The sequence below is a fragment of the Pristis pectinata genome, chromosome 10 (genome assembly GCF_009764475.1).
Source record: "Pristis pectinata isolate sPriPec2 chromosome 10, sPriPec2.1.pri, whole genome shotgun sequence".
Classification (NCBI taxonomy): Eukaryota; Metazoa; Chordata; class Chondrichthyes; order Rhinopristiformes; family Pristidae; genus Pristis; species Pristis pectinata.
In genome coordinates, this window is record NC_067414.1 from 32306601 (window position 1) to 32330220 (window position 23620).

General features: G+C 38.4%; 1 protein-coding gene across 2 annotated transcripts in view; it reads right to left on the reverse strand.

Moving 5' to 3' along the window:
* The window catches only part of map3k5 (mitogen-activated protein kinase kinase kinase 5), a 122827-nt gene that overhangs the window by 62351 nt on the left and 36856 nt on the right, over positions 1 to 23620 (reverse strand). For both annotated transcript variants that reach the window (XR_007957027.1, XM_052025054.1), the window contains exons 7-14: positions 17067 to 17237; positions 15176 to 15288; positions 10510 to 10669; positions 7817 to 7970; positions 5484 to 5591; positions 5315 to 5364; positions 3148 to 3243; positions 1811 to 1892 (exon numbers count right to left, since the gene is read on the reverse strand). Coding sequence is in view for 1 of the 2 variants with exons in the window: in XM_052025054.1 (XP_051881014.1) it covers positions 1811 to 1892; positions 3148 to 3243; positions 5315 to 5364; positions 5484 to 5591; positions 7817 to 7970; positions 10510 to 10669; positions 15176 to 15288; positions 17067 to 17237 (934 nt within the window). In the remaining variant the exon portion in view is untranslated. The remainder of the gene's footprint in view (positions 1 to 1810; positions 1893 to 3147; positions 3244 to 5314; positions 5365 to 5483; positions 5592 to 7816; positions 7971 to 10509; positions 10670 to 15175; positions 15289 to 17066; positions 17238 to 23620) is intronic.

Genomic DNA, 23620 nt, shown 5'->3' on the forward strand with positions numbered 1-23620 from the left:
TATCCTTTTACTATCAGGCATTACTGGTCTTGCATTCTAAAAGCAGAGGTTCGGATAGTGCTGTGTGGGGGGGAGTGGGGTTTTAAAAGGTTAAGTGTATAGAATACAACACCCACTCCCAACATCGCACCATTTATCAGTAAAGGATAACACCTTAACAGAGACTGAAATTGTTTATGGTGCATGAGCAGTGGATAAAATTCAGGACATAGGATTCTGGACAGGATACAGGACTACAAGACAAAGCAGTGAGAAGTAATTAATCAGCTGGACAATCTCTTAACACCTCAGGAGATAATAAATGTGAATGACCCAATGATAACCGTAATCCAAGGCCAATTGTCCAGCCGTACAGGTTGTGTAGCTGTACTTTCTATGTAAAAGTCATGTCTACTTGTAACTTGCTGAAAAAAAACCTTCAAGCTGTTTCCCCCCATACATGGACTCTATCTACACCTCGCTGCCTCGGTAAAGCAGCCAGCATAATCAAAGACCCCACCCACCCCAGACGTCCTCTCTTCTCCCCTCTCCCATTGGGTAGAAGATACAAAAGCCTGAAAGCATGTACCATCAGGCTCAGGACAGCTTCTATCCCACTGTTATAAGACTATTGGACAGTTCCTTAGTTAGATAAGATGGACTCAACCTCACAATTCACCTCGTTATGACCTTGCACCTTATTGTTACCTGCAATGCACTTCCTCTGTAGCTGTGACATTTTACTGTGCATTCTGTTATTGTTTTTACCCTGTACTACCTCGATGCACTGTGTAATGAATTGATCTGTACGAACGGTATGCAAGACAAGTTTTTCACTGTACCTCGGTACAAGTGACAATAATAAACCAATTCCAATAAACAGCTTGCATCTTCAGATCGGCCTACTGAGCGTCTCTGTTATTTAACACTGTCCAATTAGTTCAATATCAATGAATCTGGAATGAAGAGGCAGAGTACTTCCTAACATTACCTGAAATGGATTCATATTGCAAGCCAGAGCTGAAATTAATTGGAGCTGCTTGGGGTTCCTCAAGGTTGAGAAACCCAGAAGTCAAATGCTGGTATTTCCAAGGCATCTAACTTTCTCAGCTTTCCCTGCAAGTCACGGTATCAATACACAGGGTATAAATGCCAGGAAAATTACCGTTTTGCAGCAGCAGCACTGTATATTACAAACATGACAAACATAAGTTAACCCCAAGATCCTTCAAAGGAAGCCTCAACCACTCCCTGTGCCCAGAGCCAGCTTCAGCTCTCACTTGCTAGCCCTGATCTCCAGCCCCTCCCTATCTACCCCAATCACCAGCTTTTCTCCACCACTGCCAGCCCAATCCCTCTGTCCCTCTCAGTCCTTCTGATTATCAGTCGTACTCTCGACCACCCACTCCTACTTGCACACAACTGTTCCAAAGTGGCACCAGCTGCACCTGGCTGATGCCTCTGGGCTTCCCTCCACCACACTTGCTGGGTCATGCTGTCTACAGGAGGTAGAACTACAAAGCTGCTTTTGAGCTCCTGTTGTTAGAATCAATAGGAACACTATGTACCTGGCGTTGCTTGGGTTCTTTAGCTATTTTTAACCTGCATTTTCAATGTAAATATCAAGGTCATGAGCCTTCAAAGAGCAGAGCAGGCACAATGGACCAAAAAGTATTTTTGTGCATTGAATGATTCAATGGAAAATCAAAAACTAGCTCAGCAGTACAAAGTTCTGGTATTTTCACGTTATCATTCTTTTTTCACATTCCACGGTTGTAGCTGAGTATATTGAGCATTTTCTGTTCTTTCTTAAATAAAATGGCTACCTTACCTCCAACGCATCTCCCTCAGAGTCTCCTTCTTCTGCACCTTTTCCTACCTCGTCTGTTATAGAATTCACCATTTCACAGAATCTGAAAAACATTTATGCCACCAAAATTAACTTGTAATGATTCACAGAACTATTGTTCAATATATACTTCTGTATTTTTAATGGACTTCAGATCATCCAGAAGTATGTTATTGTGAAAAATGAAATTCTACAAATGAAATACTTCTAAACAACCTGTGAGATTAAATCTGTTTTCCTTTTCATGTCTGTTGCCTAACTTGCTCAGCATTTTATTTTATTTCAGATTTCCAGCATGTGAAAAAATTTGCTTTATTCCTACCTTGTAATAACACATCATTCTGCAATTTGCCACCTACACATTTCATTAAGTATCCAAGCTCGATGAAAGCAAAATACCACAAAACTAATTTATTCCAAACAGCAGATGAAAATGTTACAGAAGCAAAACAATTTTTCTGTTAAGAAAAGATTTTTGTAGCAGATGCATGCTGTGCTAAATTCACATGTACCTAAATGTGCATGATCAATGAAGCTACATTACGTTGTTGGAAACAATATCACACAGTTTCGCTTTGCATTCTTATTTAACTTGTAATTAAGAAACAGTGATTTTAGTTCTAATAGAACAGTTCTTTCTCAATTAAACAGGGTGAAAAGAAAAAAATGCACATAGGTTATTCGCTGAGAAAGTTTGGCCTGCATTGTTAAGAAAATGCAACATTATTTTAATCTCATGAAAATTTGCAAGACTTTGACATCATTAATCTTTAGGTTTATTGGAAAACGATTATGATTTTTTTCCATATTAATTTCTCAGAAGGATTTAACTGCAGATTATGACAAGTCAGCAACAAATTAATCATCCAGTTTTCGTCCTGAGGTTTTTAATCTCAGCTGGATCAAACTGGGAATGTAATTAAAATGGAAGCTTTAAAATATATTAACAAAACCACTTCTATTTTAGCATTCTGAGCAATGGTAGCATAGTTTAGATAGATCTGGACAGACAATGATGATTCACTCATACGTTTAAGGGACTCAAAATTATTGAGCCAATGAAAGCATTAACTTTCTGAAAAGTAGAACTGTGCTTTGCACAAAAATATAATTGAGTCTTAATGGCACAGCACTTCGTACAATTATATACCATGATTATTCCGTACAGTGCAAACTGCTGACCTCAAAACAGGGAAAGGAGGAGGATAAATCAGCTGAAACCAGCACATGTGCTTAGCTAGTTACTTAATTACTGTTTAAAATGATTTGTGGATAAGGATTTGAGACTTCATAGAACTGAGACAGGAAAATGTACATACCTTTTGCAATGAAGCTCTGAGCAAAAGTATATCTGAAAGTCATCTGAATTATGTAGAACATACAAGAAGCAACAACGTTCATCACATTTGGAAACACTGAAATATTAAAAAGAACAATTTTAAGGCTAGCTCCACACTATTTCAGTGGGTCAAAGTTCAGTCGACCATTTTACCTAAATCATGTGCACCTACTTAAGTTACACTGGCTTTCACTCTTGAACTATCTTTAGTTCAGATAATGGGACTCATTAAGACTCTAGTAACTCATTAAATATAAAAATGTTATTAGTAGTTCCCTCATTTCTTCTTCCACTCTCTATGTTACAGTCTGGCTTCTAACTGTAGCCAGTAGAAGAAAGTGCAATGAATATGCTTCAGCAAAATGCGATAGCGTTGCATTCTTTCCCTAACAAGAGGCAGCCCAAATCTTACTTCTGCATATAGGCCTGCTACTATGTTGACGTATTATTAGCATCCACTATTTTTAAAAGTCATCTGCAAAAATGACCAAATTTGGTTGTTCTTTGGCTATTTAATCTTATCTAGATTAGTTAGAATGATTATAAAGCATTCACAAATTTTGCAATGATGGAAACAAAATAACCTTATAGTCACTTTGCCTACCACGAATAACCAGTACCCCAGGGAAGGATGGTGCATGACATGGAGGGGAATTTGCAGGCGGCGGCATTTCCTTGGTTCGCTGCCTTTCGAGATGGTAGAGATTGTGGATTTGGTGGGTACCAGTGAAGAAACTACGTCAATTTTCTGCAGTGTATCTTATAGATAGTGCACTCTGTAGCCACATGTACTGGAGGTGATAGAGTGTGTATTTGCATCTCAGTCAAATGACCTGCTTTGCTGTGGGTGATGTCAAGCGTCTTGAATGTTTTAGAGCTGCACACATTCAGATAAATGGACGGTATTCTATCCTGACTTGTGCCTTGTAGGTGGTGGAAAGTTTTTCATGCCTCAGGAGCTGAGTCACTTGATTTAAGATATGTGCATTTTGATCTTGGAGGGATATCACCTCTACGGCTGATACACCTATGTTACTGGTCAACAGTGTTTCCCAGGATGTTGATGGTAGGGGTGTTTGGCAATAGTAATGCCACTAAATAGCAAGCATGGTTGGCTCAAGGACAGCTTCTATCCCTCTGTTATAAGACTATTGAACGGTCCCCTAGTACAATAAGATGGACTCTTGACCTCACAATCTACCTCATTATGGCCTTGCACCTTCTTGTCTGCCAGCACTGCACTTTCTCTATAATGGTAACATTTTATTCTGCATTTGTTTATTATTTTCCCTTGTACTACCTCAATGCACCGTTGTAATGAAGTAATCTGTATGGATGGCATGCAAAATGAAGTTTTTCACTGTACCTTGGTACATGTAACAATAATAAACCAATTTAGCAATATTGACCTTGTAATGGAGGGAACAGAATCTGAAGATGGCTGGACTTACAATCCTACCACAAGGATCTCCTGCAACGATACACTGAATGAAATAGTTGACATCTGCCGAGCAGAACCACTCCCCTTTGAGCCACGTATGACTCCAGCAAGCTATGAGATTTTCCCCATGATTCAGTGCACCAGATTGTTCCCAGATGAAAAAAAGTGGAGAATTCATATGATCGTTAAAGCATGGTATGTTTGTTGAAAAAATCATAAGAGCTTTGACTTATCATAGATCTGGTTGCTGGATGATCTTTAACTATTATAATGCTCAGAGTACTCAAAGAATTTTTATTCTTAAATGCATTTTCCTGAAATACACACATATTCTTCATATTAGGAAACAATTCTCCCAAAACACCTACTGAATTTGGTATTTTCTTTTGTCCATAATCTTTAAACAAAGTACAACATATCACGACAATCTTAAACCCATTTTGTATCTGATAAAGGCCATACACCCCTAAAATACAGTAACATTGTAATTAATACTGCTTCAGTTATTACAACCTATCAAACAACATGTCTGTGAATGAGTTAATATAAATTCCTAACACTGGTTCTAAATTATAATAAATTACCACTATTTATAAAAAAAAAGAACTTTATAACAGTGATACCTAATGTTTATGCTGCTTACATGACAATAATCAACATGACACTAGAGCTTATTGTGCGTTGAATACACCAGTCAGTCACTGACCTCACACCCCTGATTGAAGAAGCATTGAAGTTCCACTCATATATGGCATTCTGTGGTTTCCCATGGGGAAAAAAGAAACAAGAAATACAAACTCACATTATAGATGGAGAGTAATGAATACTAAGAAATTAATTCATTTAATTTTCTTGTATCACACGTAACAAATTACCTTATCACTTGGTGATACATGCCAAATAGACACGGTCTTCTCTTCTGCCTCATTGTTAATGGATAAATATGCAGGCTGGAAGACTTTGGTTGGCTCCAAGATTAAAACCTGTCACATCAAGTGTAAAAATAGGGAAATTTTTAAAAGTATTTTAGATAGTATCATGTCCAAGAATTTGCAAGCACTCTGAACACCTTTTTCTTCAGATTAATGAGAATCATGAACTAGTATCATTACCCAGACCCACCATCCAAACAGACATGAAAAATGGCCACATCACCAGTTTGTTCCAAGTTGGTAGACATATATGTACATTTACTGATGTGAATACCCTGATTCTCGCTTGCCAAACCACATAAGCACAGTATGCTTATTACCTTTGCATCCTGCAGATTTTTATAATATAACATGCATCAACTAGTTAATCAAATCTTAATCTACATTATTGTCCACAAGCCAGTAATTCAGTCAGGATCTACAACAGTCAGGCAACTTTCTCTACCCATTTAGCACCCTATTTGGAATGGCCTGGCATTAAACACTGGTCTGAACCTCTTGTTCATCGTACACCCACAAATTAGCTTATTTCTAATGGAATACTGGTGATCTGCTTCTAATCTATCATTCCTTGATGACACCCAAATCTATTGCACAACCTAATGATGATCTGAAACTGCAACACAGAACGACCTGTGTGCCAACCGGCAAAGAGTGCATGCAATAGATAGAGCTAGGCAATCACACAACCAACAAGTCAGACTAAAGCTGTGCAATCCCGTCACATCTGGTTGAGAATCATGGAGAACAATTAAACAGCTAATGGAAAGAGGAGATTCTAAGAACATCCCCATCCTCAATGATGATGAGGCCCAGCACTTGACTGCTAAAGACAAAGTTGAAGCACTTGGAACCAGGTTCAGCCAGATGTGCCAAATGGATGATCCATCATGACATGAGGAAATGGCTGACAGCATTGGATACAGCAAAGGCTCCAGAGCCAGACAACATCCCAGATATAGTACTGAAGACCAGAACTAGTTGCACCTCCAGCCAATTCAGTTACCACACTGAAATCTATCAAAGTGGAAAAACTGCACAGGGAATTCCTATTCACAAAAAGGAGAATAAATCCAATCAACATTGCAGGTGCTCCTGAGGGAAGTGTCCTAGGCCTAATCATCTTCAGTTGCTTCACCACCTTCCTTTCATCATAAGGTTTTAAGTGGGGACGTTCACTGATGATTGCAATATGTTCAAGTTTATTTACTTCTCCACAGCAAATTAGGCAGTTTATACCTGCATACAGCATGACCTAAACAACATTCAGGCACGGTCTGATAAATGGCAAGTGACATACGTGACCCAAAAGTGCCAGACAATGGCCATCTCCAACAAGACAAGAGTCTAACATTCAATGGCATTACTATCGCCAAATCTTCCACTGTCAACATGAGAGTCACCCCTGACCAGAAGCTTAACTGGACCAGCTGCATAAGTATTGTGGCTGAAAGAGCAGGTCAGAGACTAGCTATCCTCTGGTGACTGACTCAACTCTTGATTCCTCAGGATCTTTCCACTATCTACAAGGCACAAGTCAGGAGTACAATGGAATATTCTCCACTTACCTGGAGCGTAGCCCCAACAACTCCCAAAAGTTTGACACCATCCAGGGCAAAGCAATTTGATTGAACCCCATTAAGCACCCTAAACATTCACCTGTTCTACCAGTGGCTGCAGTATGTTCCATCCAGTTATTTACCCAGGCTACTCCAACAGCACCTCCCAAACTCACGAGGACAGCAAGTACATGGGAAGCACCTGTAGGTTCCCCTCCAGGTCACACAGAACCTTGTCTTACATTTGTAATGGTGTTCCTTCATCATTGCTGGCCCTAACTCCTATAACTACCAACCCAAAATGCACTGTGGGAGTACCTTCACAGAAGCACTGCTACAACTCAAGGTGCTGGCAGCTCACCACCACCATTTTCTCATCAGCAATTAGGAATAAACAATAAATGCTGGTCTTGCTGGCAACAAGCGGATTTTGAAAAACGAATATATGGTAAAAGGTTTTATATTTTTGGTCTCTGCATTATTACTATTAACTTTGTCGCCGAATACTTCTGATTTCCTCCATATTCTACATGCTCCAGTGGGGTTAGTTCTGGAGGACACCAATTGAATGGTTCTGATACTTATGGCATTAGAAAGCTTCAAACTCTTTCAGGCTTTAACTTTAAAATGTGGTTCATATAGACATAGGCTATGTAGGCTTACACACAAGAATGTATGTGCTTGAGCACAAATAAAACTTCAAATAAAACTACATACAGGAAATCGGACCAAGGACACAACTTCATTGGTGGCTTCGACAATGAACTCCATCCAGAAGTCCATCAGGTCCTGACATTCAGAGGGCTGCTCTGGAGTCTGCTTCTTAAATCGTTGATATATATGAATGGTTTGTACAACAGACTTCAAATACCTAAAAGTACAGACAAAAGCAAACAAAAATTGATCAGAAGCACCAGTACTAGCAGATTCTTTTTAAGATGCATTCACAAACCGTCTCATAAGTTTATGGCATCAGTTTTCAACTTATGACAGGGCTCTCTTATACTTGACCACATCAAGTCCTTGTGAGCTTAATTTATTTAAAATTGTTCCTCAGTCACAATATAATTCAAGTTAAAATATAACACTCACCCCATTTTTCTGCATTCTATACAATCTGAGGATAATTTACAAATGATCAGCATGATAAATCAGTGTTATGGAAGAGAAAAGAAACTTAGATATGGTTCTTGAACCAATTGGCAATACCCTAATCACCACTACAGTTTTAATAATGTTATGACCACTCTGATCACTTAGTACTAAAATTGACTTTTTTTTGTTCTAATTGTGTTCTGTTTGCTTGTAAAAATTGTGTAAAATTTATGTTTAATTTATGTTTTTCTTGTGAATGCTACTTATATGATGCTATGTGCCTGTGATGTTGCTGCAAGTAAGGTTTTCATTGCACCTGTGCATACATGTACTTGTGCATATGACAATAAACTCGACTTTGACTTTGCAGTATCTAAAATCACATAACAACTGGTCTCAATTTCATCATCGTATGACTTGCTGATGAATAGAAAAAGTAAATCCTTGATCCCATAGGTCAAATGGATCCTCCACAGGAGCAGCCAATGATTTTGAATTTAAGACTATATTTGGTGTTGATCCAAAATTTGTAATTGTCCATTGTGATTAGGTAATCATACAGGTCATAAATTGAGTAAGCTTGCCCCCAGTGATCGAAATGCATAGATATCATTCTATCACAGGGAGCTCTACACCAGAAGGGCTGAATTTTAAGATTTACCCTTGTATTGCAATCAGAAGTGCTGTAAGGAGGTTCTCGTTTGTGTCTCTATTGTTCCTCTTTTCAATTTTATTCTTGTCTTTGATACAATGGTTCCTGCTTTTTGTCTTATCCTCCCTTGAACACAATGGCACCAAACACCCACCTGTACCCCACCACAAAGATCATCCTCTATGTGTGTACCAAGATAATGTATGGGGAATAACTTTCAAAGCAATTACTAAATACTGAAGTAACTCAGCTCTTAGATAGGTTGTAAAATCCGCAGTTTAGGATTTCATGAATAAAAAAAGTTAATTACATTGCAAGTAGAGTATATAAAGCACTTAAAAAGATGCAAAGCCCTAAAGGAGCAGATTATGTGGATGAATTGGAACTACAAAAAAAATTACCCGGTGTAAGGCTGAGAATACAATGAACCAGCCTTTAACAAATCTGAAAAATTGGTTCACTGACTTTATAGTCCATATATATAATTAAGTAATTGAGCAATCCATTGAGTATTGGTGCAATATAAGTTGCTAGTCACGGCATGCACTATTTAACAGCACGCAATTAATTGTCAAGCTTCATGTGTAGCTGCTTTCAAGCCAATTTCTGAAAAAGAACATTGCATCTGGGCATAATTCCATAATGTGCACTGGCACTCCAGTTCAAAAATATCCCCAAGACAGGGGAAAATACAGGAGATGAACACTGGAAAAGCTCAAATATCACATTGTTTAAAACCCCCTTCCACCAACAAATCACAATTTAATATTGAATTAGAAAACGTGGAAGATTTATTCATACCCTTCTGCATTCTGCTAAAGTCCTCCAATACTGTCTCTCTCACACCTGGTTCTGGCCTCTCCTGAGCATGCTCAAAATGTCTTGTAAATGGCTTTTTTTTGTTTCTTCCCTTGCTGCCAACCTTTATGCTATCCCTTCCTTCTATTATTAACCCCAACAGGGCTGTGCTGTGGTCTGAAACCTGTTAGTCCCAGTTCCTGATCTCCATTGATCCCAGTGCCCAGCCAACCATTGAAAAACTGCAGCTTCCACCTTGTGGCTGGCAAGCTGTTGCACTCTATTCAGTGGTCCCAGCTCTGACCAGCCCACTCTCCTTTAATGGGACTGAGTCCCAACTCACCAGCTGCCATGTTTAATGCAGACAGATCAGAAACCTGCAGCAACCATAACCTCCTTGCCCTAATTCCATTCTCACAGATGCATTTTGCACCAATTTGTGGATTTTTATTTCTCGTGAGATTTTGTTATCCATTTCTAAACCCATGCATGTAAGTGCCATCCACCCTTACTTTGATAAACAGCCTAAACATTAACAAAGGTAGGGCAATAGAATTTTACTGATCAGTATTAGTCTGATCTTGCACAGTTTCATTGAGCATATTGTCCAGTGTAAAGTGCCAGTAAAGTGCTTCAACTTCGCACCCTGCCTCGGGTACAGACATGAAATTGTCAATGAACAAATAGATGAGCAAAGTCTCAATTACATTCCCCTGCACCATAAATCCACACTGTGTTACTGAGCCTCTTAATTGTTCACCATGTCACAGTCGACCCAACTAACTCAACCTTTCTATTGCTTATATTTACAAAAGTCCTTACAAAGCTGGCCTATTATTCCAATCCCGCAGACATCTAAACTTACCAGGCAGGTGCCTTGAGTTTAAAGAGCTTCTCAGAAGCCATAATAACTCGGAGAGGATCATTTGCTAACATACTGGCACCAAGGAAAAACCCCACATCCCAGTAACTCTGTATTTTTTCCAAGTTTCCCTTCTTCCCCAGTAGGCTGCTGAGTTTCACACCTGCATAAATTAGAAGTATCACCAATGTTAGCATCAAATAAAGAAATCAGGCACATTGTGCTATACTAGAGGAACCTCAAGGATCTTTTCACTTAAGCAAAATCATGGGCACATGAATATTTTAAGCAGACAGACTGAATTCTTCTGATTCTTTCAGTCTAGCCTCCAATTTCAACATTCAATTCAGGAAGTTCACTTGGAGGAAGTCCATTTAAACGCTGAGAAATTTCTAAAGTTATATGGTGAAAATCACTTGGTCAGATATGCTCAATTTAGAGGAGACACATATGCAGCAGTACATATTACAGTTTTGGAATCAAAATTTAAAGACAACGATGCTAAATTTCAAAAGAGACATCTACAGTATATCGTTTCTATATCTATATCATTTCAGTAATAGCTTCAGATTTCTGAACAGTCCATGAACCCATGAACACTACCTCATTATTTCTCTTTTGCACTACTTACTTAGCTTTGCAACTTGTAGTAATTTTTATGTCTTTATGTCTTGCACTGTACTGCTGCCACAAAACACAAATTTCATGACATATATCAGTGATAATAAACCTGATTCTGATATAACAAAATATATTTGATCAAACCTTTCTATTTGGATTTTATGACTGCTCCACCCTTTTCAAACAAGGATTCTATAACTTGCAATATTGGTATTTTTATTTTAACTATAAGTAGCAGTCACAAAAATAACATTTTATTTCCCCCTTAGCTTTACATGGGATATTGCCATGAAAGTAAGGTATTACTGCAAACTTCAAACTACAAGATGACCACAGAAATGAAATCACAGCATTTATATGCAGCAATATTTGAGCTTGTTTGCTGAAAAGCAAAACTGCCGTATGAATGACAAATACGATCCATACAGTAAGTGTAGAAGTACAGAAGTGTGTTTAATCTCTCTGATCTAATTGTAGAGGCTACACGGTAAGTTACTCAATGGCCAAGTCCTGAAATGAACAGTGCCATGAATCAAGATATAACATATTCTATAATGAAAAACTGCATCAAGGTACTAGTGACAATTCAAATGTAATCTTTTTGTACTTGCTGCATGATAGGTTTTGTTCAACTATAGGCCTAAATACTTGTATATTATTGTGTACCCTTACATAGCACGTGTACCCATGGTATTTACCTCAAACTCAAGTTCGCCCACACTCCATCGAACTTAATGGCAAGTTCAGTAAACTATATTTTATACAGAACAAATAATATATTGCCTATTTTCCCCTGCTTTTGTTGAATTTGGAACAATTCACATATTCCAGAGGTCCAGCCCCTGTTCCAATAATCTACTTGGAGACTCAGAAGTTGCCAACTGTCAATTAGGCAGAATTTGAACAAGGAAATTTGGCAGGGAAATTTGGTGTTCTTAACTCCCATTTTAACACCCAGAAATCAGTATTTCTGCCACTTAGTGTGACAATCATTTATTTTCTTAACTGTTTTAGTTTATCTTCATTTACCTCAGCATGTACACCCTTAAAATATATCATTTCTTTGATAATTCTCTTTGTGTAAAGTAACTGTAAACTTAGATAAAAAATATTCGGACGATTATATTTTCTGGTATTTACAGGAATTAACTTTCTGGAATGTCAATTATGAGGAAAAACTTTGCAGGAATTAGATATTGGATAGACTCCAATAGATCGTGTTATGCGGAACTTCTGGATGTATTGAATTTGTTGATAAAATAATCTTTTCTGAGTCTGTGTTTTCTACATGTTCTTTACAATCAACATCAAAAATTTTCACCAGATTATTTCATAACATGAATGCCATATTAAAAAAAACTATATAATTAGATAGAGGAAGTGGCTTTCTCTGGGGATCACTGCTTGGACTATTGATTTTCTTGATCTCTGTAATGGCTTGGCCTTGGGGTGCAATCTGCAATTTGTAAATGTTCAGATGACACAAAACTTGGTAATGTGTGCAGTGATAGATTGCAGCAGGATATGGACAGGCTGGTGAAATGGACAGACATATAGCAGATGAAGTTTAATGCTGAGGAATATGTGGTGATACATTTTGGTAGGAGGAATGAGGAGACGTAATATAGAGTAAAGGATACAGTTCTAAAAGGAGTGCAGGTGCAGAAGGATCTGGGGGTATGTGTACACCAATCATTGAAAGTGGCAGTGGAGGTTAAAAGAGTCGTTAATAAGTCACAATTTTAGGCTTTAATTATAATGGGAGGCAAAGAGTATAAAAGCAGGGAAGTCATACTGAATCTTCGAAAAACACGGCTCCAGCCTCATCTGGATTATTGTGTTCAATTATGGTCATCACATTTTATTAGAAAAATGTGAGGATATTAGAGACGGTCCAAAAAAGATTAATGAGAATAGTTCCAGGGATGAGCAACTACAGTTTCAAGGACAGATTAGAGAGGTTAGGACTATTCTCTCTAGTGATGAGAGGACTGAGGAGTGGTTTGATAAAGGTATTTCAAATGATGTGGTACTTGGACTGAGTGGATAGTGGGAGGCTGTTCCCTTTGGTGGAAGGCGTCATGGCAAGAGGTTGCTCATATATGATATGAGGAACAACTACTTTTGGCTGGAATCTGGAATTTACTGCCTGCAGATGTGGTGGAGGCAGGTCCTATTGTGGCCTTCAAGTGGGAATTGAACAAATACATGGTGAAGAAAACAGTGAGTCCATGAAGAAAGGACTCGGGGTTGGAACTAGGAATAAGCTTTGGTAGAAAGCCTCTGCAAACATGATGGTCTGAATGGCCTCCTTCTGCACTGTAACCATTCCTAAATATATACTTTCCAACAAGCAACGTGTTGTGGAGTTGATCAAATCACTGCGATGAAAATTCAATTTTGGCAATGGCACAATTTGACAGGGCAGACAGCAGCAGATCAACTGTGTCCAAGTTTCTTTGACTTCACGTTGTCTTCAGTGGAAACAAATATCCACCAAGGTGATTAGGGTCCTGTTTTGCACCAAAACTAGTGCTGTAATTCATCCCCGTCTAAGCTAATTTTCCTCCCTCAACTTGTGTAAAAACAGAATTTTACATGTTCAACTGTGGCGCAAACTGAGTAATATTTTCTGCTGATTCAAGAGCAAACAAGAAAATCTGTCACTCTTGACAAGCTCCTGTTTCCGGGGTTGTGGTTGAGAAGGCTTATTTTTAGTTCTGCAGATGCATTTTGCATTCTGTGGAAACTCATTTTTTGTTGAGTCTAAGGAAGATGTGTTATTGAAATGTTTCTGAGTGGGACTGGGGGACAGTGGTTGGTGGCGTTGAGGGAGGGGATGTGTAGGAAGGTAAATGTTTTGCATGGCCAGCTAATTCCACAGTGTAACTTCCACGTGTACTCAGGAATTCTGCTCAGTACGACCAGCTCAGCTCAGTTGATAGTTAATAAGAGGAAAATAACTTTGGCTTTTTCTTCATGCTGGAGCTCTGCCCATTTAAATTATGAAGCAAGCTCCAGAGTCACACCAGGATGGACACAATGTCAGGTGTGAGCCACTTTCACCAATCATTACACAATAATACCATCTGCAGAAATTGTGTAGCATCAGTGGGCTCTCCACCTACTGGACGGAAATACCGTCACACATCTTATGTAGGACAAGCTCCAGGAATTTCAGTCCTTGTGTCAAAGATTTTGGGTGCTGCTCAGAGCAGTGCAGGATGGCACAGTGGTGCTGCTCGTAGAGCTGCCGCCTCACAGATCCAGTGCCAGGGGTTCAATCCTGACTTCCTATTCTGTCTTTGTGGAGTTTGCACATCCTTCCTGTGACCACGTGGGTTTCCTCTGGGTGCTTTGCTTCCTCCCTAATATATGCAGATTGATTGGTTAATTGGCTACTGTAATTTGACCCTATTGTGAAGGTGAGTGGTAGAATGGGGGAAAGTCGGTGGGAATATGGAAGAAAAACAGATGATTAGTTAAGAAAAGAGTAAATATGTGCTTGATGGTTGCCGTGGGTGATCTGAAGGGGCTATTTCCATGTTCTATCGCTCTAGGGCTCTGGTATTTTTCAGCTACACTTACTTGAAGTGCCACAGTTTATTAAGAAGTCTGGACACCAGCCCTTCAACACCAACTCTAAACACATTGGATGACTCAATTCGCGTTAAGTTCACGTGCACCAGCTATGAGAGAAAAAGGGATGCTGGGACAAAAAAATGCAGACTTCTCTCCATGCTGTAATGGGTTTGATGAACTAAGTAACTATTTTTTGAGCCCTTACTCTTTGCACTTCTTAAAATCAAGATTAGAAGGTGAACCCTTCAGTGCAAGCAAGCACTGTATCAAGTTTCCTCTCCTTCATTATAAGGAGAGTATTACTCTTACTTTGATTAAAAAAAGTGGTCACAATGGATGGAGTGTTTACTAAAACGAGAACTGGATCCAATGAGAAACAACATTTTCAATGTTGAATCATAGCTAACTGCAGTGTTTCTTAAATACCTTATTAAAATCTATACATACAGAAAGTGAAACTAATTACCAGTTTTGTGCAGTTCAAAGGATGTGTCAAACTGATGTCCTGCTGCGAGAAGAAGTACGGCTAAATTTATCCCAGAATGTATCGTTGGCTCAGATTCAAAAGCCTTTCCGTACCTTAAACAGACATTCCAATGTTAAAAAATCTTTACATTGTATGACTACTTTTGAATAAACCCCACAGAATTTAGGTAATCAATGACTGTCAGCAAATGTGCATAGGCACAATTTGAAAAATGCTAACTTAAAAATATAAAATATCTGGTTAAGAATTATTCCAATTTATTTAGGCTTCAAAAAGAATTCCATTTGCCTATAAATTCAACCCTTATCAATGGTGCTAAATATGATTGCAATTGACATCAATGAAATGAATATCATAAGCAGAGTATATCCAGCTTGGGATGAATTTCCCGGCAAGACTCAGCAGGAGTAGAATTTGAGTGTTTGCAAAATCCCATAAATGCAGAGAACACATTAGCCTTTCAGCACCCAATGGAGCATCAATGAACACTCGGAACGAAATAGGAAACATGAGCACATGCTTGCCTGCCCATCCAATCCATCAAGCCCCCAGATATTGCTGAAGTATAAACACTGACATTTAACTATTTAACAAGTACTTTCAATCGGAATAGAAACAAATAGTAGGATAATGACTGCATGATTAAACATATGCTTATCCTTCTACACATTAAAGAGATCCCTTTTAAAAAGCTACTATGCTTTTCAATCCATGCGTATCATTGCTCCTAATTCATATATCCTTTTACAAATAAAAAGCAAAATTATGCAGTTCAGATAATTTAGTTCTTCAGTTTGGAAATTATTTTGTGGCTGCACTCAAAGGGTAAACTTTGTGTGGCATGAGAAGTAGGACAGAATCACAGTGGATGTGCAGTTTCAAATGCCTGTATCACCTTGTTCATTTTCACAAAAAATCCAAAAAATTAGTTGGTTTATCTGTTAACATACTCAACTGAATTGACCTGTACAGTCGGTATGCAAGACAAGTTTTTCACTGTACCTTGGTACAAGTGACAATAATAAACCAATACCAATGAAAGCAACAATATAGCTACTGAATAACAAGCAGAGATAGTAACCAATGTCAACACTTTCAAGGTTTCCCCTCTTGTCCAATATCAATAAAATTGTAATAGCAGCAGTATTAATATACTCCAAATGGAGCGCCACTTGCAGCTCCAGTCCAAATTATGTTAGTAGCACATCTGCCCTGAGTGCAGTCCACAACATCATACGTTGATAGCGGATTTATATTTATTTCCACTTTTGATTATTTGTATTTTTCCCAGCTGAAATGACAGGAATATCTGAAACTAATTATGCTTAACGTTAAAGCTGCATTAAAATTTATGCCTCTGATGAGTATATATCAATGCACAATTTTGCTATTTATTCTCGTACCCCTATGACTTCTGGGCCTCTATGCAGCCCTGAGGTAGATCTCACATTTGTCGTGAAGGGCTGCTGCTACATGAATGACATACGAATAAACATTACATGCTGTTGGATGCCACTATGTATATCCAGATGCCTCCTTGTATTAACATGTCAGTTATGTGGAGGAGTATTAAGCAATTATGCGAACTTCACCAACGAAGCAGCATGCACCCAATTACATTCAACAATCAGTTTTCCAATAACCTTCTATAGTGTGGTGCACATATACTTCATGGTGCATGGTAGATTTTCTAGGCCACCCCTACTTCTTGTCTACCTTCCTCTTTCACACCCTAAAGTGAACATTGTTCCTTCTGCCATCTTTCTCTGAAGCAAAACAAAATTAACTGGGCTGTTATTATATGTACTTTGCATAAACTGGGTTAAGCATGGTACATCTGTGGTGCCAGTAACATGGAGTGAATACTAACCAGTAAGCACCATTGTCTCGGCTTTCTGTATCTTGGAAGCCAGAGTCTAGAAACATGTCTTTGTAGATCCTTCCCAAGAGGCAATATATGTCCGAAGGAACCTGCTCTTCTGACTGCACCATTGGCAGTAGTATAGCAATGGCACTTTGTCGGTCTCCTGAAAGATTTCTCCTGAAAAGAAAAATCATAAACTATGAAAGTATTGGCAGGTGAATGGTAAATTACAGAAGTTTTTATGGAAATATGTAATTAGAAACTGATTGTCAATTTAATGATAGCATATAGTGGGAAATGTTCCATAAAAGTTCCCTTTGAAAGTCCTGATTAAAACTTTCTATAATGTTAAAATACAGAGACTGCAGTGCAGTGGAAATCTCTCTGCATAGTCTTTACATGGGTATGCTGGGTGGTGAACATGTGGAAAAGAAAGATGGCTATCTTTAATCAGTAAACACAAAAGTAATCTGGAGACAGTTCTGCAGAAATATGATAGAGAGGTGTTGTGGAATGTGACAGTTCCTATAGAATGAGGTCAGCCAGATGCGGAGGAATAGTCTTTGACACGTGCATTCCAACATTCCTACATCATCCTAAAGAGTTCAGCTCAGGAAAGAAGGAAAACTGTAAGATTAACTCACAGACTCAATCAGCTTCCAGTTCAACCTTAAAATGAAATTGTCCAATGCCAAAGGCTTTATGAAGACCTGTTCACATTTTTTAAAAACGGCCATGTTAATTATTAGAGAACTTAGGTTTAAGATGAGAGGGGGAAAGTTTAAAGGAGATTTGCAAGGCAAGTGTTTTACGTAGAAAGTGATGCATCCTTGGAATGTGCTGCAAGGGGAGTTGGTATTAGCAGATATGATAGCTACACTTAAGTGGCATTTAGACAAACACGTGAACTGGCAGGGAACAGAGGGATACGGACCCGTGCAGGCAGATGGGATTAGTTTAGATTGGCATCATGGTCGGCACAGACATAGTGGGATGAAGGGACTGTTCCTGTGTTGAGCTGTTCTATGTGTTTGTTTGTATCAGTAGCTAGATTGGTATTTACAGTCCATCCTCAAGGGAGTGGCGAGCTGCCTCATTGAGCTACTGCAGGCTGTGGGATGAAGGTACTGGCACAGGGACTCTAGGAAGAAAGTTCCAGAATTCTGACCCAACAACAATTAAGGCTTGATTACATATCTCAAAGACAGACTGGTGTGTAACTTGGCGATGATAGTCCTTTCATTCACCCACTTTTAGTTAGTAAAGGTTATGTGTTTTGAAGGTACTGTCAAAGCAACCTTTCTGAGTTGTTCTAGTGAATCTTGACCCCAATTAGAGAGTGTGATAGGCATGGTAAGAAATAAAGCAATATTTAAGTGCAACATTCATTTCTCCAAAGTATGTAAACTGAGTTGGAAAAAGAAGAAAGAAGGAACCACAATGAAGGATGGCAAAAGATGACGACAGCTGGTATCAGCAAGGCTTTTGCTATAAACTTCCCCAGCAATCCTTGGCTAATAACAGCAGGAGGGAAAAAACAAATCAGCAAGAGTGGGATATTCTGAAAATAAAGAAAAAATACTTCCTGCAGCATTGTTTGTGAGTTGTGTCGTTTTATTCTTTAATTATTTTGCAGCTGATTGCAAGGAGCTTAAAAAGTAGCCGCTGACAACTCAGCGAAAGACTGTCGCAGTTAGTTGAAGGTCAGCGATTTTATTAACGTAGTATTTGAATACTGTTGTCACTGGCAATCCGATTTCTGCCGGGAGCCAGAACTTGCACACAGGAACAACTGAGCAGACAAAGAAGCAGAGCAAGCCATAGCTCACTCTCCAATACAAAAGCTCAGCCACTTTCAAAATAAACAAGGCGTGGAAATTTTTTTTCAAATGAAAACAAAGAAAGGCCTTTTACCTCTGCCACATTTAGAATTTCATTTCAATATATTGCAATTTCATGCATCAAGTATTGTGCGTACTCAAATCATGTACTGAATGTACTCTTTTTGGATTGTTACCAACCAAGTCACTTGAATCTAAAGAAACTTTAATTTGGACTTAATACTAACACTGAGATAACTGCCACTTACAAAGTAAAGTGCGTGAATAATCTGACAGTACTGTTAAATATAATGAATTGAATACTAACCAGTTATAAAGAAATAAGTTATTCATGGAAAACATAGTTGAAATTCTTATTGAATTCCCAAATGTAAACAAGCAAATCTGCAGAAATAGCAACTGCAAATTTGTGGCTGAGATACTAAATGGCTCTCAGGCCTGGTATTCCTTTGACAATAGTTTATTGTAGTCCAATTAGTCACTTCTGCCAATAAAACAACAGAATAAGTATTATTCACATAGCTCATTATAGCTCACTCAGTAGAGGCAGACCCCAGAAACAGGCACAATTTTGGACACATCTTTCATAAAATATTTAAATGAATTACTGAACATATTTGACTGCATCCTTTACATCTACACAGGCACAGCATAGATCAAGTGTGTACACTAAGAAAGGCACATTGCAGAAGATGCAAGTAAAATAAAATCACATGCAAGTTAAGAATGATTCTTTTTCTTGTACTTATAGCTGTTAGGAGGTCTTAGTCTGTTTCTGTTCTGTATAATTTATTCCTTTCCATCATCTCATTTACACAAAGCATATGGTCATCTCCACAAAAAGGCTCCAGCCACAGGGGTTAGTTAACAACACTGACACATCCATTATTATTACAAATCTGAGGTGCCGAAAAATAAATGTCGTCATCATGTTTAATCCTGGGGCAAAGAATATTCCCACCCAAAGCTGCAGTAGGATATCCTCTAACCTGCTATGATTAAAAGGCCAAAGTAATAAGTGTGGTAGTAATAATATGGTACATGTTCTGAATTACTTGAATCCTTTGATTTTTAGCATATTTTGAAATAGGTACTAGGACAGCAGGAGACGTTTCTTGTAATTCTCCTGTTCTTTAATCTTAAAAAATTGTTCTTTCACATTGAGATAATGAGGAAGCCATAGTTCAAAAGATGCTTGAGGGGGACATGAGAATTGCCTTTGCAAGAATTTCACATTGAAGACATAAGAATTGCCTAAATAACTTATTTATGCACACCCAACCTGTAGGAAGCTTTTGTTTATTTAAGACTCAATGACACCATAAGCACTTAACTGCAATTTTAATATAATGACTCCATGTGGAATAGTGGACATTTCTCTAAATACCCAGAGTGAAGTTTCAACATGTTGCAACTACTTCTATGCTCAATATTATACCCACTTGATCACTTTAGGAAGATTCCACAATGTACTAATAGTTATTAGTGTCATAATTACAAAATGATTCAATGAACTAGGTAAAGAAAACTTTCAGTTCAGTTGTACGAGGTGGAAGTGGCTGCATTGAAAGGCACACAAATATATCCATTTGTATATCATGGTAAAATAAAGTGTGGGATGCATAATTTGTATTTCAGGTTTTGGTGTGATATGATTATGCTACACCAAATGCACAACATTAAACAGAGAATACTAGAAACGATCAGCAGATCAGGCAGCATTTGTGAAGAGATCAACAAGATAAACTCTTAGGTCTATGACCACAAACAGAGTCATAGAGAGACACAGCCCTGAAACAGGCCCTTTGGCCCACCACGTCTGTGCCAAGACCATGCATCCATTTTTATACTTATTCTACCTGAACCCATTTTATCCTACCAACATTCCCATTAACCCCTTCTAGACTCTACCACTTTTGTACACACATGGTAATTTACAGTAGCCAACTAAACTACCAACCCACACATGTTTGGAATGTGGGAGAAAACCAGAGCACACAGAACAAACCCACATGATCACAGGGAGAATATGCAAACTCTGCACAGACAACAATAGAGGTCAGAACTGAACCCAGGTCACTGAAGTTGTGAGGCAGCAACTCTACTAGCTGTGCCAGACCTGCTTAGAATTTCCATCATTTCAGTTTTTATTTCTGATTTCCAATATGCAGGGCCGTTTTCTTATCAAATTAAATGCATGTTTGAGTGACTAATATGCACCATCATTAATTATTTATGTAGCCAACCAAATGCAGGGAAATGGTCATAAAGCTCTTGAGGAAAAGGTCCTCACATCCAACTTATTTTATGCTGTAAATTTGTCAATGTTTTGTGTAATGCTAAATTTTCCCTTTGAACAGTCAGAACCTGTGAAGCATTGGAAAGCACAAGAGGAATATCAAAAATTTCAAGAAGGATGTGGCTTCAATTTATTATCAATCCAAGGAATGCATCCTTCTAGAAAAGGATCTGATCTTCTGGAAAGATTATATGAGAACATGATAATCTAACCCTCAACAAAGGATAGATTCATTGACAAGTCTAAAAATCTGACTAGGATACATGTTAGAAAACAGGAAGCAAATGGTATCATTTTGAAACATCTGTTTTATACAGCAAAAACAAGTTCTTGAGTGCTTTATACCTAGACAGAAAAACTCAACATTTCACAGTGACAAAACTAGGTGTCATCATTAGGTAGATATGAAAATAATTACCAATGATACATCTAGCTAGATCTAAATATTGAAAACTATCAGAGCTATTGGGATTGCCAGTATCATAACAGCCTGTTATACGCTTCAGAGAAAAAGAGGTAGCATTTCACAGAATCACAAGATGGTTACAGCATGGAAAGAGACCATTTGGTTCATTGAGTCTGTACCAGCTGTATACAAGGACAATCCGTCTTGTCCCACTCCTCATAACCCTGAAAATTCTTTCCTTCAGAGACTTATCCAGGTCTCTTTTGAATGCTACAGTTGAATCTGCCCCATCAAACCCAAAACACTTGCAGGGTAAAAGAAATTTTCCTCAAGTGATAGTTGGTTCTTTTCCCAATCATATTGATTATATGGCCCCTAAGTTTTTGACTCCACCACCGATGGGAACAGCTTCTATCTATCTACTATGTCAACACCCCTCATGATTTTAAATACCTCGAAAAGATCTCACAAACTCCTGTATGCAAAGGAGAACACCCCATGTTTTCGCCATCTATCTACTTCACTGAAGTCTCTGATGTCTGATATCATTTGGACAAATCTCTCTGCACCTTCTCTAAAGCCTTCACACCTTTCACAAATTGTAGCACCCAGAACTGAACACAATACTCCAGTTATGGCTGAAACAGTGTTTTTTTAAAATAAAAAGTCATAATGACTTCATTGCTTTTGAACTCTTTGCCTCTATTCATACATTGTACTTACTCAACCTGCCCTGCCACATTCAACTATGCACATATCCCCAGGTCTCTTTCCTCTTGTGCCCCTTTTAGAATCATGCTCATATTGCCTCTTCTCATTATTTCTCTAATACTTCGCATTTGTCAACATTAAATTTCATCTGCCACCTGTTTGCCCGTTCCACCAGACTATTTGTATCTCCTTGAAGTGTAATACTATCCTCACAATTCACTACTCCTCCAAGTTCATTGTCATCTTCAAATCTGGAAATTGTGCCCTGTACACCTGAATCCAACTTGTTTATAGCTATTAGGTAAAGCAATAATTGTGCTACTGATTGCTGGGGAACTCCACTGTACACTTTCCCCCACCCTGAAAACAAGCTTTCACAATGACTCTCTGTCAAGGTGCCACCTAATAGTTTTGTCATCAAGGTCGAAGGCTTTTTGGACAAAATAGGCTGCAGCATCAACAGAAAATTGATTGATTGATTAATTAATTTACCATCCATGGGACTACAGCCACTTTTGTCCCAAGAGCGTCAATCTTGATGACAAACAGATTAAGTGGCACCTTTATAAATGCTAATTGCAACTCCATGTGTACCACATCAGCATTGTTTTCTCATTGGTCATCTCTGTTATTTCAACAAAATACTCCGGCAAGTTAGGTTGCATGATTTGCCTTTAACAAGTCCACACTGACTTTCTCTAACCAATCTACACTTGTCCAAGCAGTCATTTTGTTGCATTATTATTTCTAGATTGTTAATCCCCATCAGTTTTTTTTTTGAAGAAGGATGTAACATTTGCAATTTACAAATGTTCAGGTACCACCCTGGATCAAGGTTGATGTCAAAAGCCCCTGCGATTTTCTCCTTTACCTCCCTCAGCAAACTCAGAGGCATACCTTCTGGACCAGGTCATTTATCCACTCTAAGAGCAGCTAGCCTTTCTAAAGGCTCCTCCTTATCCATCATTAGCCCATCAACAATCTCAGCTATACCTTCCTTTGCCGATACCCTATCAGCACCTTCTTCCTTGGTGAAGGTTGATGTAAGGTACTCCTTTAGTACCGCCACCATGCCCTCTGCTTCTATGAATAAATTTCTTTCCTGCTTTCTGATTGGCCCCACTACCCTTTTAGACTAATTCAACCAAAAGAATATAGTACAAATGCCATCACTTATTGTTTGACTTACACTTAAGGAATTTTTTTCTTTTGTTTACTCACCAAATACTTGTTTAAAACTCACCAGGGCTCTGTTTTCATGTCCCTTTGAACTTTTGAAAAAGATCATATTACCAGAAGCTGA